The sequence below is a fragment of the Bos grunniens genome, chromosome X, assembly GCF_055505025.1.
Source record: "Bos grunniens cultivar Pamir isolate PY7600 chromosome X, Bosgru_T2T1.0, whole genome shotgun sequence".
NCBI classification, from domain to species: domain Eukaryota; kingdom Metazoa; phylum Chordata; class Mammalia; order Artiodactyla; family Bovidae; genus Bos; species Bos grunniens.
Window position 1 is genome coordinate 85,609,831 of NC_141194.1, and position 16,837 is coordinate 85,626,667.

At 38.7% G+C, this 16,837-nt stretch overlaps 1 protein-coding gene across 50 annotated transcripts in view; it reads right to left on the minus strand.

Annotated features, from left to right (window-relative positions):
* Positions 1-16,837, minus strand: part of TMEM164 (transmembrane protein 164) — a 179,763-nt gene that overhangs the window by 60,085 nt on the left and 102,841 nt on the right. For 15 of the 50 annotated variants that reach the window (XR_015158441.1, XR_015158442.1, XM_086386635.1 and 12 more), the window contains one exon: positions 15,058-15,144. The exons of 31 other annotated variants lie outside the window; for them this stretch is intronic. Coding sequence is in view for 13 of the 19 variants with exons in the window: in XM_086386635.1 (XP_086242761.1) it covers positions 15,058-15,144 (87 nt within the window). In the remaining 6 variants the exon portion in view is untranslated. Of the gene's footprint in view, positions 1-15,057; positions 15,145-15,804; positions 15,856-16,837 lie in introns of all 50 variants that reach the window. 4 more of the 50 variants (XR_015158449.1, XR_015158448.1, XR_015158447.1 and 1 more) reach the window with 2 other exon arrangements.

A 16,837-nucleotide genomic window follows, 5' to 3' on the forward strand; every position in this document is an offset into this window, starting at 1 on the left:
GCTGCAGATTAAATCCACATGATCAACTAAGCAGACTCTGTGTCTATGGAATATATAAAAGGCCATAGAGAGGGCCCACAAAAGAAAATGCACTAGCTCTGACAGCTGTGCACATTGGAGGCAAGAATACATGGGAGTAGAACCAGATTAGAAACTGAACAGCCCCCACAGCAGGTCCAGAGATCAGTACACTATTGGAGGGCATCCTAGGGAGGTAAGGTAAGGACTCTGACAGCAGTGACTCAAGAAAAATATTTATTATTTTTTGTTGTTCTGTAGATTCTTTCGGATTTTTTCTTTTTTTCTTTTTCCCTTCGTCCCCCTCCATTGTAGTTGTCAATTATATTGGCACTAAGAACTCCGATTAAGCTTTTGATCTTTTTTTTTCCTCACTCACATTTTCAATTGTCGCCTTACATCTCTGCCTCTACATTGGGCTTTTGCAGGTCTGTGGAGTTCCTCTTGTTCTTTCCTTTCTCTTTTATTTTTTCTATGTTTATTCCTTTGTTTGCCTTTCCTACTGTTATTTTCCCCTTGCAGTTAATCTTTAATGTATATAAGTCTTCATCTACCTCTTTCTAACTTTGCATATCTATTCTTTCTTTCTTTCCTTTCCTCACAACATATTTGTTAGTTTTGTTTTCATTGCTTTATTCCCACTTAGAACCTTGCTTTACTTTGGTTTTCCAGTTTGTGCTTAAACTAGTTTTGTTCTCAACTCGTAAATGTAATTTTTGATTTCCTTTGTTCATGGATCAATCTACTGTACTTTATTTTTGTTGGACTGTTTTGGCTTTGCTCATGGATGTGTATGTATATGTGTATATTCCATTACTTTAATTATTATTTGCCTGATTTTGTAACTGCCATTTGTCTGGGGTTCATCTTTGGTTTCTCATTTTTGGATATTTGTTTTCCTTTCCCTTAATGCCATTACAAACCACTTGTGGAATCATCATTCCTGACCAGAGATCAAGCCCTGAGCCTTTGGAGTGGGAGGACTGACTCCAAGACCCTAGACTATCAGAGAACTAACCCTGGGGAGTATCAAATAGTGAGAACTCACACAAAGGAGACCACTTGAATACCAGACCCAGCATTACCCAACCACCAGTAGCACCCTTGGCAGGACGCCTCATCTAAACAAGAAACAAAACAAAAATACAAACCCAATTATCAGCAGACAGGATTACCACCTCACCCAGCCTTGTCCATCAGAGGAAAAATGAAAAAACAAACAAAAACTCAGCATAAATCTCACCCTATACCGAAGCACACAAACCACTGGACCAACCTGAGGATGGCAGAAACCAAAAGGAAGAAAGAATTCAACCTTGAAGCCTGGGAAAAGGAGACCTTAAACACAACAAGTTAAAAAAAAAATGAAAAGGCAGAGAAATACTACACAAATGATGGAACAAACCAGAAACAAAAGAAGTCCAAATAAATGAAGAAGAAATAGGCAAACTACCTGAAAAATAATTCAGAATAATGACAGTAAAGATGATCAAAACCCTTGAAAACCAAATGGAGAAAAGGCAAGAATCAATTAACAAAGACCTAGAAGAATTAAAGAATAAACATACAGAGACAAACAATACAATTACTGAAATTAAAAATACTCTAAAAGGAATCAATAGCAGAATATCTGAAGCAGAAGAACGAATCAGTGAGTTGGAAGATAAAATGGTGGAAATAACTTCTGAGGAACAGAATAAAGTAAAAAGAAGGAAAAGAACTGAGGACAATCTCAGAGACCTCTGGAACAATATCAAATGCACCTACATTTGAATTATAGGGGTCCCCGAAGAAGAGAAAAAGAAAGGGCATGAGAAAATTTTTTAAGAGATTATCATTGAAAATTTCCCCAATATGGAAAAGGAAATAGTCAATCAAGTCCAAGAGGCACAAAGAATCCCATACAGGATAAACCCATGAGAAACATGCCAAGACACATACTAATCAAACTAACAAAGACTAAACACAAAGAAAAAATACTAAAAGCAGCAAGTGAGAAGCAACAAGTAACATACAAGGGAAATCCCATTCACTCAACAGCTGATCTTTCAGCAGAAACTCTACAGCCCAGAAGGGAACGGCAGGATATATTTAAAGTAATGAAAGGGAAATATCTACAATCAAGATTACTGTACCCAGCAAGGATCTCACTCAAAATTGATGGAGAAATAAAAAGCTTTTCAGACAAGCAAAAGTTAAGAGAATTCAGTACCACCAAACCAGCTTTACAACAAATGTTAAAGGGACTTACATAGTCAAGAAATACAAGAGAAGAAAAAAGATCCACAAAATCAACCCCAAACAATTAGAAAATGGTAATAGGAACATATATATCAATAATTATTTTAAATGTAAGTGGGTTAAATGCTCCAACCAAAAGACATAGACTGGCTGAATGGATACAAAAACAAGACCCATATATATGCTGTCTACAAGAAACCCACTTAAGACCTAAAGACACATATAGACTGAAACTGAGAGGATGGAAAAATACATTCCATGCAAATAAGAAGTAAAAGAAAGCTGGACTAGCAGTCCTCATATCAGACAAAATAGACCTTAAAATAAAGAAGATTACAAGGGATAAGGAAGGAGACTACATAACGATCAAGGGATCAATCAAGAGGAAGACAAAACAATTGTAAATATCTATGCACCCAACATAGGAGCACCTTAATACATAAGACAAACACTAGTAGGAGATTTTAACACCCCACTCCCACCAATGCACAGATCATCAAAACAAAATTAATAAGGAAACACAAGTCTTAAGTGATACATTAGATGAGATGGATCTCACTGATATCTTCAGGACATTCCATCCAAATGCAGAAGAATACACCTTCTTCTCAAGTGCACATAGAACATTCTCCAGGATACAGCACATCTTGGGTCACAAATCAAACCTCAGTAAATTTAACAAAATTGAAATTGTATCAAGCATCTTCTCTAAGAACAACACTATGAGACTAGATATCAATTACAAGAAAAAAAACTGTAAGAAACACAAACACATGGAAATTAAACAACACATTTCTAAATAACCAACAGGTTACTAAAGAAATGAAAAGAGAAACCAAAAATCTTCTAGAAACAAATGACAATGGAAACTCGACAAGTCAAAACCTATGGGATGCAGCAAAGGCAATTCTAAGAGGGAAGTTTATAGCAATACAATCCTGCCTCAAGAAACAAGAAAAACATATAACAGACAACCTAACTTTAAATCTAAAGCAACTGGAAAAAGAAGAACAAAAAAACCCCAAAATTAGTAGAAGGAAAGAAATCATAAAGATCCAAGCAGAAATAAATGAAAAAGAAATGAAAGAAAGAATAGTAAAGATTAATAAAATCAAAAGCTGATTCTTTGAGAAGATAAACAAAATGGACAAGCCGTTAGCCAGACTCATCAAGAAAAAAAGAGAAGAATCAAATCAACAAAATTAGAAATGAGAATGGAGAGGTTACAACAGACAATGCAGAAATACAAAGGATTATAAGAGACTAGAGACTATTATGAACAACTATATGGCAATAAAATGGATAACCTGGAAGAAATGGACAGATTCTTAAAAAAGTTCAATCTTCCAAGACTGAACCAGGAAGAAATAGAAATTATGAACAACCCAATTACAAGCACTGAAATTGAAGCTGTGATAAAAAAAAATCTCCCAAAAAACAAAAGCCCAGCACCAGATGGCTTCACAGGAGAATTCTATCAAACATTTAGAGGAGAGCTAATGCCTATCCTTCTAAACCTCTTTCAAAAAACTGCAGAGGAAGTAACACTTCCAAACTCATTCTACACGGCCACCATCACCCTGATACCAAAACCAGACAAAGACGACACAAAAAAAGAAAACTACAGGCCAATATAACTGATGAACATAGATGCAAAAATCCTCAACAAAATTTTAGCAAATGGAATTCAGTTACACATCAAAAAGCTTATACACCATGATCAAGTTGGGTTTATTCCAGGTCTTCAAGGATTCTTCAATATATGCAAATCAATCAACGTGATACATCATATTAACAAATTGAAAGATAAAAATCATATGATCATCTCAATAGATGCAGAAAAAGCCTTTGACAAAATTCAGCACCCATTTATGATTAAAACTCTTCAAAAAATGGGCGTAGAAGGAACTACTTCAACATAGTAAAGGCTATATATGATAAGCCTACAGCAAACATTATTCTCAATGGTAAAAAACTGAAAGCATTCCCCCTAAGGAATAAGACAAGAGTATCCACTTTCACCACTATTATTCAACATAGTTCTGGAAGTCCTAGCTAAAGCCATCAGACAAGAAAAAGAAATAAAAGGAATCCAGATCAAAAAAGAAGAAGTAAAACTCTCACTGTTGGCAAATGACATGATACTGTACATAGAAAACCCTAAAGATAGTATTAGAAAATTACTAGAGCTAATCAGTGAATTTAGCAAAGTTGCAAGATACAAAATCAATACCCAGAAATCACTTGCACTTCTATGTACCAACAATGAAAAATCAGAAAGAAATTAAGGCATCAATCCCATTCACCACTGTTACAAAAAGAATTAAATATCTAGGAATAAACTTATCTAAGGAGCTTAAAGAACTGTACACAGAAAATTATAAGACACTAATGGAAGAAATCAAAAACAACATAAACAGATGGAGAGATATTCCATCTTCCTGCATAGGAAGAATCAATATTGTGAAAATGACTATACTACCAAATGCAATCTACATATTCAATGCAATCCCTATCAAATTACCAATGGCATTTTTCACAGAACTAGAACAAAAACTTTCACAATTCATATGGAAACACAAAAGACCCCGAATAGCCAAAGCAGTCCTGAGAAAGAAGAATAGAGCTGGAGGAATCAACCTTCCTGACATCAGATTATACTACAAAGCTACGGTCATCAAGACAGTATGGTATTGGCACAAAAACAGAAATATAGACCAATAGAACAAGATAGAGAGTGCAGAAATAAACCCATGCACCTATGGGTACCTTATTTTTGACAAAGAAGGCAAGAATATACAATGGGGCAAAGACAGGCTCTTCAGTCAATGCAGCTGGGAAAACTGGACAGCTATGTGTAAAAGAATGAATTAGAACACTTCCTAACACCATACACAAAGATAAACTCAAATAGGATTAAAGACCTATATGTAAGACCAGAAACTATAAAATTCTTAGAGGAAAACATAGGGAGAACATTTGATGACATAAATCAAACGAAGATTGTCTATGACCCACCTCCTAGAGTAACGGAAATAAAAACAAAAGTAAACAAGTGGGACCTGATTAAACTTAAAAGCTTTTGCACAGCAAAGGAAACTATAAGCAAGATGAAAAGACAAACTTCAGGATGGGAGAAAATAATAGCAAATGAAACAAATGACAAAGGATTAATTTCTAAAATACACAAGCAGCTCATACAACTCAATGCCAGAAAAACAAACAGCCCAATTAAAAAGTGGGGAGAAGACCTAAACAGACATTTCTCCAAAGAAGACATACAGATGGCTAACAAACACACAACAGAATGCTCAACATCACTCCTTATTAGAGAAATGCAAATCAAAACTGCAATGAGATATCACCTCACACCGGTCAGAATGGCCCTCATCAAAATGTTTACAAACAATAAATGCTGGAGAGGGTGTGGAGAAAAGGGAACGCTCTTGCACTGTTGGTGGGAATGTAAATTGATACAGCCACTATGGAACACGATATAGAGAGTCCTTAAAAAACTAGGAATAAAACCACCATATAACCCAGCAATCCCACTCCTAGGCATATACCCTGAGGAAACCAAAATTGAAAGAGACACATGTATCCCATTGTTCACTGCAGCACATGTTCTAGAATAGCTAGAACATGGAAGTAACCTAGGTGTCCATCGACAGATGAATGGATAAAGAAGTTGTGGTACATATACACAATGGACTATTACTCAGCCATAAAAAGGAAAGCATTTGCATCAGTTCTAATGAGGTGGATGAATGTAGAACCTATTATACAGAGTGAAGTGAGTCAGAAAGAGAAAGATAAATACCGTATTCTAATGCATATATCTGGAATCTAGAAAAACGGTACTCAATAATTTATTTAAAGGGCAATAATGGAGAAACAGACATAGAGAATAGACTATGGACATGGGGAGAGGGGAGTAGAGGGTGACACGTATGGAAAGAGTAACATGGAAACTTACATTACCATATGTAAAACAGATAGCCAACGGGAATTTGCTGAATGGCTCAGGAAAGTCAAACAGGGGCTCTGTATCAACCTAGAGGGATGGGATGGGGAGGGAGATTCAAAAGGGAGGGGCTATATGTATACCTATGGCTGACTCATGTTGAGGTTTGACAGAAAACAGCAAAATTCTGTAAAGCAACTATTCTTCAATAAAAAAACAATTAAAAAAAAGAAACTCTATAAGCTTTCACTGTTCTTTTAAATATGCTTAATATTCCTTTCTTTAATTTGTGTGTAGATGACTTTAAACCCTAAAGTATCACAATGCCTTCTTTGGAAAGACATTTCCCACCATAAGCAATTCTAAACTGTGAATGACGAAGTACCTCAACATTAAAAAACTCTACTACCCTCGGTTCCCTAAGGACAGGTATTTATTATAAGTTACTAAAGGAACTTCCTCAACTTGATAAGGGCATGTGCGAAAAACCCACGGTTAAGTCATACTCAATGATGAAAGACTGCATCCTTTTCCCCTAAGGTAAGAAATAAGACAAGGATGTCCACTCTTGCCACTTCTATGTAACACTGCACTGGAAGTTGTAGCCAGGGCAATTGGCCATGAAAAAGAAATACAAGGCACCCAGATTGGAAAATAGAAGTTAACCTATCTCTATTCATAGGTAACACAACCTTATCTACAGAAAATCTTAAAAAATACACACACACACACACACAAGTTATTAGCAGTAATAAAAAAGTTCTGAAAGGTTATAAGATCGATACAGAAGAATACACTGTAATGAGCAATCTGAAAATGAAATGAAGAAAACAATTCCATTTGCAGAGCCATCAAAAATAATAAAATACATAGGAATACATTTAACCCAAAAAAGTGCAAAATCTATATTCCAAAAAACTAACAAAATGTCACTGAAAAAAAAATTAAAGAAGACCTAAATACATAGACAGACATCCTGTGTTCATAGATCGAAAGACTTAATATTGTTAAAATGACAATATTCCTGCAATTACTCTATAGTCACTGCAACCCCTATCAGCATCCCAGTTGGCTGTTTTGCAACAAATTACAAGATGATCCTGAAATTCATATGGAAATACAAGGGCCCCAGAATGGCCAAAACTACCTTGAAAAAGAATAACAAATTTGAATGACACACTTCTCACTTTCAAAACTTTCTACAAAGCTACAGTGATCATCAAGACAGTGTGGTGCCAGCATAAGAATAGACATATACATTAATGGAATAAAACTGATAGTCTAGAAATAAACCCTATTTGACTGATTTTTGATAAGGGTTCCAAGACATTTCAACAGGGAAGAGTCTTTTCAATAAATAATGCTGGGACAACTGGATATCCACATGCAACAGAATGAATTTGGATCCCTTCTTCACATGATGTATAAAAAGTCCTAAATGCAAGATCTAACACTATGAAACTCTTAAAAGATATTCCTAAGACCTCATGAACTTGATTAGATACTAGTGTCTTAGACATAACACCAAAAGCACAAGCAGTCAAAGACAAATTAGAGAGAGTAGACCATCAGTGTTTAAAGATTTTGTATTTTAAAGGACGCTATCAATAAAATGCAAAGACAACCCAAAGGATGAGGGAAAATATTTCAAGTCATATACCAGATAAAGGTCTACTATCCTAACACATAAGAACTATCACAATTGAACAATAAAAAACAAATAACCCAGTTTAAACATGGGAAAGGATTTGAAAAGCCATTTCCCCTCAGAAGACATAAAAATGGCCAATAGTACATGAAAGGGTGTTCAACATCACTAGTTATCAGGGAAATACAAATCAAAACCACAGGGAGATACCATTTTACACCTTCCCAAATGGTTATAATGGGAAAAAAATCAGGTAATAAAAATTGTTGGCAAGGAGGCAGCAAAACCAGAACCCTCATACATTGCTAGTAGGAATAAAAAACAGGGAAGCCACTTTGGAAAGCAATCTGGCAGTTCCTCAAAAGGTTATTTAAACATGGAGTTACATATGACCCAGAAATTTCACTTCTAGGTATATACCCCAAAGCAGTCAAGACTGTACCCCACCAGGCTCCTCTGTCCATGGAATTCTCCAGGCAAGAATACTGGAGTGGGTAGCCATTTCCTTCTTCAGGGGATCTTCCCGACCCATGAACAGAACCCAAGTCTCCTGCATTGCAGCCAGAGTCTTTACCGTCTGAGCCAACAGGGAAGCCTAGTCAAGCAGATATCTTTACACAACCATTCACAGTATCACTATTCACAACAGCCAAAAGGTGGAAACAACCCAAACGTCCATCAATGCGTGAATGGATAAATAAAATATAAGATAACCAACAAAGACCTGCAATATAGCACAGGGAACTATATTCAGTATTTTGTAATGCCCACTCTAAGGGAAGAGAATCTGACAAACTGAATCACTGTGCTGTACCCTTGAATCTGGCACAACATTGTAGATACAATACACTTCAATTTTTTTTTAATGTGGTATACTGTACAAAGGAATATTATTATTCAGTCATAAAAAGGAATGAAGTATTGAAACATGCAACAACCTGGATGAACTTGAAAACTTTATGCTAAGTGAAATAAGTCAGTTAGAAAAGGCTACATGATATGATTCTATTTACATGAGATATCTAGAACAAGCAAATCCATAGGGACAGAAAGGAGAGGAGTGGTTGCCAGGGTCTATGGAGAAGGAGTAGAGAGACATCACTACTGCTTTTGGTGGGGGTGGGGGAGAATGACAAAAATATTCTAAAATTAAATAGTGGCAATGGTTGTACAACTCTAATACACTGAATTAGACATTGAATTGTACACTTCAAATGGATAAACTTGTATTATGTAGATTTTATCTCAATTAACACTCCCCCCTCAAAAAAATGACTACAGGGAGAGAGAAAGAGGCAAGGACTCATTGCCTCTTTGTGGAGTGCTTTTAAATGTTCAAAGCTCTTTGCTAATTCTGTTATCTTTTGTTATCTGCTACCTTTTCTTCAAAAAGGTATCTGTGAGGTAGACAGAGCAGATTTCACTAAGCCCATTTGACACATGGGGAAACTGATGCTTGATGGGAAGGAAACAAACTCAGTCAAAGCCCCAAGGTCAGCAGCAGCATGAGACCAGGCAGGGCCCTAAGCAGTGCTGCCCGCCTGCACACTGCAATTGCCTGCGGTGCTTTTGGAAAACGCTTACATTTTGAAATTGGCTCTGTTGCTTCTAGGGTGCAGTCAGAGCTGAGAACCACTGATCCACACAGATTGGGGAAACGGAACTCACCCGCTAGATAAGGCTTTGACTGCACAAAGAAACACTGCTGACCACTCAAGACTGTACTGCTTATGATTTGCTCAATAAATCTTGCCTGCTTGATCTAAAAAAACAAAAAAGAAACATGGCTTGGGGGCGTGGCTCAAGGATGAGGGAGAAATATTGGTTGAAAGAGTCAGAGGCTGTGCCTTCTAATTGCATTTTTGGAAAACAGAACCAGTGCAAAGAACTATTAAACTGGAGGCAAAGAGGCTGCTGCCTGTCATCCTCACTCATGGCTGCCACTCTCCTCGAGAGTAGGGGGCTTGGGTGTTACTGAAAAACCCAGAGGTCTCGACATTTCTTTTTTTCTTTTTTTTTTTTTCATTTTTTTTCATTCATTTTTTTACATTTCATTCAAATAGGAAGAAACACCAGGAGTGGGCCTAATTCACCTGTCAGGAGGGAGGGGAGAGAGAGCTGGCCAGTTCCCTAATCCAACAGTCTGTCTGGGAAACACACACACACACACACACGTGCTGCTAGTTAATGTGGAAAAGAAATCCTGCCAAGGAATTTTAATCTCACTCGGCAAAGCTAATTCAGAAACAAAGCCCTCTTCACATCACCATCACCCAACCAGGGAGCTGGAGCCAAGGCCCTGAAGGCTAACATCAAATAGCACAGGCCAATAGGAGCCCAGTTCAACTTCTATTTGGAGTAGTAGTAACAACAGGAGCATCCGACACTTATTAAACACTTACTGTGTGCCAGGCACTGGACTAAGTGCTTACCCCACGTATCTCCATTCATTCAAGCACCCATCTACAGATAAGAAAACGAGGTCATCGAAGTGTGTAACTTACAATCACATGGATAAAGACAGACGAGCCAGCCATAAAAGCAAGGATCTGCTCACTCCAGAGTCAGCGACCTGACCACTACATTATACTAACTCTTAATAACCACACAGAGATGAGAAGGCTTTGAGAATACGCTGCAAACAATATGAACATCTGTTAACTATTCAATGATCCTATTTCAGTATTTTTCTGTATTTTCTTTATTTGCTATTATGAAGATATTATTTTTGTAAAGAAAACATTTACACAATTGCAAGGACAGAGGCACAAAAGCCTCATGCTTTTTGGTGTTTTTCTTTTTTTTAATATGTTGAAAAATAACCCCTTTTGCATTGATGGTACTTATTTTTTATTTCTACTTTCCTGTATTTTACAAATTTTCATTACTAAATATGACTTTTGCTGTCATCAGGAAAACAGCATTATTTTAAGTGGTTTAAAAATAATTCACTTGGGAAAAATATATCTCATCCCTCTGGTATCACACCTAAGACATACTGGACATGCTTGCAAAAGATCCCTGGAATTTCTCTACAATACAGAGGCTTGGGTTGATGGACTAATTCACTTATTCTATCTGTGGATACCACCATGTGCTGGGTGCCCTGCATAGAGCAGATACCACAAAAGACATTATCCTTGCCCACAGACACTAGTCATGATGCAGGCCTGGGAGCCTGGCAAGAGGCTGAATATACACTTCAACCAAACTATGGAATGCTAAGCAGCTATTGGAAAACAACTGAGCTACGTTCACACCTGAAGAGATTACAGATTCTACAATTAGGTTAAAGGAAAATACACTGGAGGAATGTTTATAGTTCAATGCTGATTGCACAAGAAACCTACAACCAAACAAACCAACAACCCCAGAAATGCGAACATCTCCATCTGCACTTATTGGCAAAAGAAAAATGTGGAAACATATACAAACAATTAACACAACTTACCCTTGGGGAGACAGGATTGAAAGTTGATGAGGTTAAAAGATTGGCTTTCTCTTTATACTTGTCTGATTAAATGGTTTTTTCAAGGAGCATATATTTTTTAAAAAATCCTGAAAGTATAATCAGTCCTCCAAATCTCTAATGGATATTGTATAAAATTTACACAAAAACTTGACTTGGCTTAATACTTGAAAATCAAATGAAATAATTAGGAAAGAGGTGGAAGGAAACCCTTGAGCTTTCATATCAGAAAGACAGATGTTCTCAGGCCAGTTCTGTCAATTCTTGTGTGTCCCCGAGCAAGTTATGTAAACTTTCTAAGGTTTAATCTGTTAAATGGCAGTGCTAACCAGATGGCTCAGTGGTAAAGAATCCGCCTGCCAATGCAAGAGACATGGGTTTGATCCTTGGGTCAGGAAGATCCCCTGGAGAAGGAAATGGCAGTTCACTCCAGTATTCTTGCCTGGGAAATTCCATAGACAGAGGAGCCTGACGGGCTACAGTCTGCTACTGCTGCTGCTAAGTCACTTCAGTCGTGTCCAACTCTGTGCGACCCCATAGACAGCAGCCCACCAGGCTTCCCTGTCCCTGGGATCTTCTAGGCAAAAGTACTGGAGTGGGGTGCCATTGCCTTCTCCAGGGCTACAGTCTATGGGGTCTCAAAGAATCAGACATGACTTAGCAACTAAATAACAACAAATGAAACCAAGGGCAGTCATCAGCTAGATTTCTTAAACCATAACTTGCTTAATAAGTAACATTCTGTAACCTGCCTTCGCCAACCAAGCTCTCCTTAATTGTTCTTGCAAACTGTATACCTTTCAAGCTGTGTATAGCTTAGACAATATATCACAAGACTCCTTTAGCCACCCCCTATAGACAGCAGCTCTGATATTATAGTAATGGTTGCTTAAGTTGTTTTTTCAGGAATATGGAGCTATCTAGCCCATTTCAAAGTGGTCAAGACCATCAACCATTCAGCTGGGACTGAGAGTATCTGATGGATTATCTTTTGATATCAGAGGGCCAAAAACTCCATCCTCAGATCATGCTAAGGTCACCATTTTCTGAACATGCATCTCAAGAAGAAGTACGTAACTCGGCTACACTTGCACAGAACGCTGATTACTTCGTCTTCTTCTTACCTCCAGCCATCTTTCCCCAGGCCTCAGACCACCCTGCTTCCTTGTCCCATAAATATCCTAAGTCCCTCAACTTGGGGAGATGGATTTGAGATTGGTTCTCCTCGCTTGGCTGCCTTGTAGGGCAAGCCTCAGCATTTGGCTTCCTGCACACTGGGCAATTGAACCTGGTACAGTAACACTAATATCCACCTTTCACAGGGTTTCTGTGAAGATCAAAGACTAATAATTAACAACTAATGCTGACGGAGGACTTTCCATCTGCCAGGTGCTGTGCTACATGCTTTACACATATTAACTGATTTAATCCTCAGAGCAGCTTTAGAAGGGAGGCACTTAGATCACCTCCATATCATAGATGAGAACATGGAAGCACATTCAAGTTATGTAACTTAGCCAAGTTCCCTTTCTCCCTCCCTCTCATACACACACAGCACAGTCAGGGTATGAACCTGGAAAATCAGATCCCTGAGTTCATACTCTTAACAACTCTACTAGGGTGACATATTTGTATTCGTGAAAGATTCTGTGGTTGAAAAGCCCCATCTCCCTGTAAGAATTATTACTGGTGGTGGAAAAGGTAAGAAGTACACATAAAATCAAAACACTCCAAGGGCTAAAAGACGTGACAGAAGCAGAGTCACAGGATGTCTCCTGGTGATTGGCAAGTAAGTGGCAAAGTCTATATATACAAACTGGAGTTCATGACTCCCCATCCTGCTCTTTCGACTCTCCAGGAGAATCTACTATTTCCTGCCTCCATACCTCTGGCCCCTTAGTTGAACCGTCACCTGCCTCTGCAATTGCATGCACATTCTAATAGACCTTCAAGGCTTGGTTCAGGCTTTACTTTTGCATGGCACATTTCTGGACCACTTTATCCAATGACCTCTTCACGACGCAGTGCATTAGAGCTCAAAGTCTTTAGATTTAGTTTTAGTATTTACAAATCATGTAACTCTGAGCAAGTCATTTAGCTTCTCCAAACCTCAGTTTCCTCACAGGTAAAATCAGGTTCTTGTGAGAATTAAATAAGAATATTCATAAATTACCTGACACACATTCACATTAGATGCTCAATAAATGCTGATATTAACCCTCTTCCCATTTTTGTAGAACTTGGAACAATTACAATTTAGCGATTAAACCTGTATTGCCTTGCAATTCTCCTTTCTTGTGATTTTGACTCTAACATCGCAATCACGTCTAAGGTATTCGTGCCTTATCCTTCTAACTAAACCACAAGTTCCTTGAGGGCTGGGAATGAACTCTGGTTGCTTTTGCATCTCCTGAAGCATATAGCACAATATTTAACAAAAAATGTGCTCAATAAAAATTTGGACTGACTGGTATGGCTGGGTTGGCATTCTGTAAGACTCTCAAAGATTAATCTCAAAATACAGGCAGTAATTAGACCTATTCTAGGCCAGTCCCTAGAATTTGCTGGAATCCCAGGCTTTCTCAACACCCTCCATGTCCCCTATACACTTTGCATTCATCTGATCAGAAACACATTGGCCTTTGTAGAAGGTTGAGGCACAATTTTGCCTGAATCAATTCTTCAGAAAGCTAAGGCCTCTTCTGAAAACAAGCTTTTTCTATTTTAAGTACTGTCAAGAAAGTAAAGGGACATTCTGTCCCTAGTTCAAGTCCAAAACCCAAACTATAACTTTTTAAAATAGCTCAATTTGCCACTCACAGAAATAACTTTTCTAGGTCAATTAGCACGTTTCAATGTACCAATTAGCAAACAGTAAGATTCTCAGGCCGATTTGCATCCATGACAGCAAAGTGTTCCCAGCAGCACACAGGGGTACAAGGTGTGCCGGCGGCAGTTACATCCCAAAAACATGATGGTGGATAGGGAGCAGCTGCCCCAGGAATGCAAAAAATCATTATTAACCTCTTCCACTCAGTCTGAGAGTTAGGAACATTTGAGAAAAACATCTAACAGAGAACAGGAACTGGGTAAAAGGGGAGGGGTGGTAAAGGAGGAAAACAGGAGCTAGTGTAACAGATCAACATGGCTACACAATAAGGGGCAATTTTTGATAATGAGATAATAATATACCAGAGGCTTTGAGCCTTGATGAAGAAAGGAGCTTGATGAAAAGAATCATTATCATTCATCTCCTTATTGTTCTAGTAGAAGACAGATGGCTGCAAACATAAATATAGGCCAGGCTAGAGGCTTTGGTTGGAGAAGGGGCTGACACAGTGTTTGCAGTTTCTTTTCTCCCTTGCTCAGAATACTTCATATTCATAAGAAGTTGTCATGGACATTTGAGGGTAAAAGGCTCAGGGTTGGGAATGCAGCTTGGGTCCCGTGCCTCATTCTGAAGACCAGATCAACAGCTCTGCAAGGTAAGAGCTATAACTGAAAAGCTAATATGTAACCAAGTTCCATGGGCACCCTGCTTAGCTCCCACATCTTGGCTTGCACTTTCCAGGAGATGGTTTAGCCTGAAATGGATGACATTCTCTGCAAAGTCATGGGTATAGATAAGGAACCCCATCACCATCAGACCGGAAAACCACTGGCTATACAAGGAACTACTAGGCAGTTCATCTATTCTCCAAGCCATGGACTACTTACTGACAGCTGGGGCTGGGGGATCTCAACAAGGGATCCATGGATGGGCTTCTGGGAGAACGGGGCAGGAGGTGGCGGTCTGTGTCCCTCCTGAAATTGTATGCAAACTTGTCTTTGTGAATCTGGGAAAAGGCTCTATTATGCTCGTCAACTTATCAAAGAAGCCTACGATCCAACTCTTCTACTTAGAGAGAAGCTAAGCAGCATCTCCAGCGTCTTAATTCACTAGAATTCATATTCAAACTCACCCTAAATGTCAATCAAACAAAGGAAAAGGGCTCTGAAGTCTGAGTTAGGAGACCTGGGTTCTAGGGGCATCCACCTTGGCTTCTTAGGCAAGTCATTTATCCATCTAAGTTCCCCCTCTGGGCTTCCCTGGTGGCTCAGATGGTAAAGAATCCATCTGCAATGCAGGAGTCCTGGGTTCGATCCCTGGGTTGGGAAGATCCCCTGGAGGAGGGCATGGCAACAACCCTCTCTGGTATTCTTGCCTGGAGAATCCCCAGGGACAGAGGAGCCTGGCAGGCTACAGACCATGGGGTTGCAAAGAGCTGGACATGACTAAGCACAAGTTTCCCCTCTAGAAGATTAGCTCAGACAAGCTTTCAGCTCTCTGATAATCTAATAATAGTTCCATGATACATTTCCCTTCCTTCCCTCCAAGAAACAAAAGTACAATTGCCCTTAAGGCACTTCATCTGAAGTCAAAAAGAGACCTATTCTGAAATCCTGGTGGTGAAGAGTACTTACTTGTAGTAGGGGCCACTGGAATAAATCTTCTTTCTTCTAAGGTGTCAGCTTCTAAGATAAAGAACCAGGAGGAACTTGGAGCTGGGCATTCTCCAGCTGGTCTGCAAGTCCCAGTGCCAATAAGGCACAGGGCAGAAGACCACATGGAAATTCACTGATGATCCACATCCTTTAGCTGACTGTGGAAATTTCCTCTAACTCCCTCACTGTCTTTATATATGAGTGCATATACGTTTGTATTACTGGTATACACACCAATTAGCTCATTCTATTTTCTTTGTTTCCTCATTATAGCCAAGGAGGAAAAAGAGGATTAAAAAAAATCAAGGGCCAAGAAGGAAGAAAGGGCAAAAAATGTCCAGAATTGACTTCCTGCCTAATTAGATCATCAGGTTTAAAGAGTTTCCTACCTTCCTGTGCCTTATTTTGTCAATCTGAGCTCAAATAAGGGGTTGCAAAGTAAAAAGTCCTAAAGGTCAGGGTAGCCTAGGAGGGGTCCCAGCCATTTAAAGTAACCAGACCAAAGCCAATTGTCAAGACATATGCAAATAGAGCCACCATCCTGAGCTTTTATTTTAGAAAAGAAATACAAGATTATTTACCAGAGTGACTGGAATCGCTAGTTAACACAGAGTTCATCAAAGAAATTTTGATGTTAAGGAAAGTTACTTGGACATTCTTGATAAACTGGCTGACTAAAGCTTGACATTTATGTAGAAAGTACTGGGGGTCATAACAAATAGAATAACAAATCTGCCATTAGAGAGGGGAAGAAGCGAAAAGGGGGAAAGGGAGGGAAGGAAGGAAGGAAGGACAAAGGAGGGATGGACAAAAGGAAAGAATTTCTACCGATAGACTCTCTGAACGTCAGTTTCCTCCTCTATAACAAGAGGCTATAATACTCGGCCTTCACACAACTTAATAGCTATCTCCCACAACTGTTATTTGAAGTGAAGTCGCTCAGTCATGTCCAACTCTTTGAGACCCCATGGACTGTAGCCTACCAGGCTCCTCTGTCCATGGAATTTTCCAG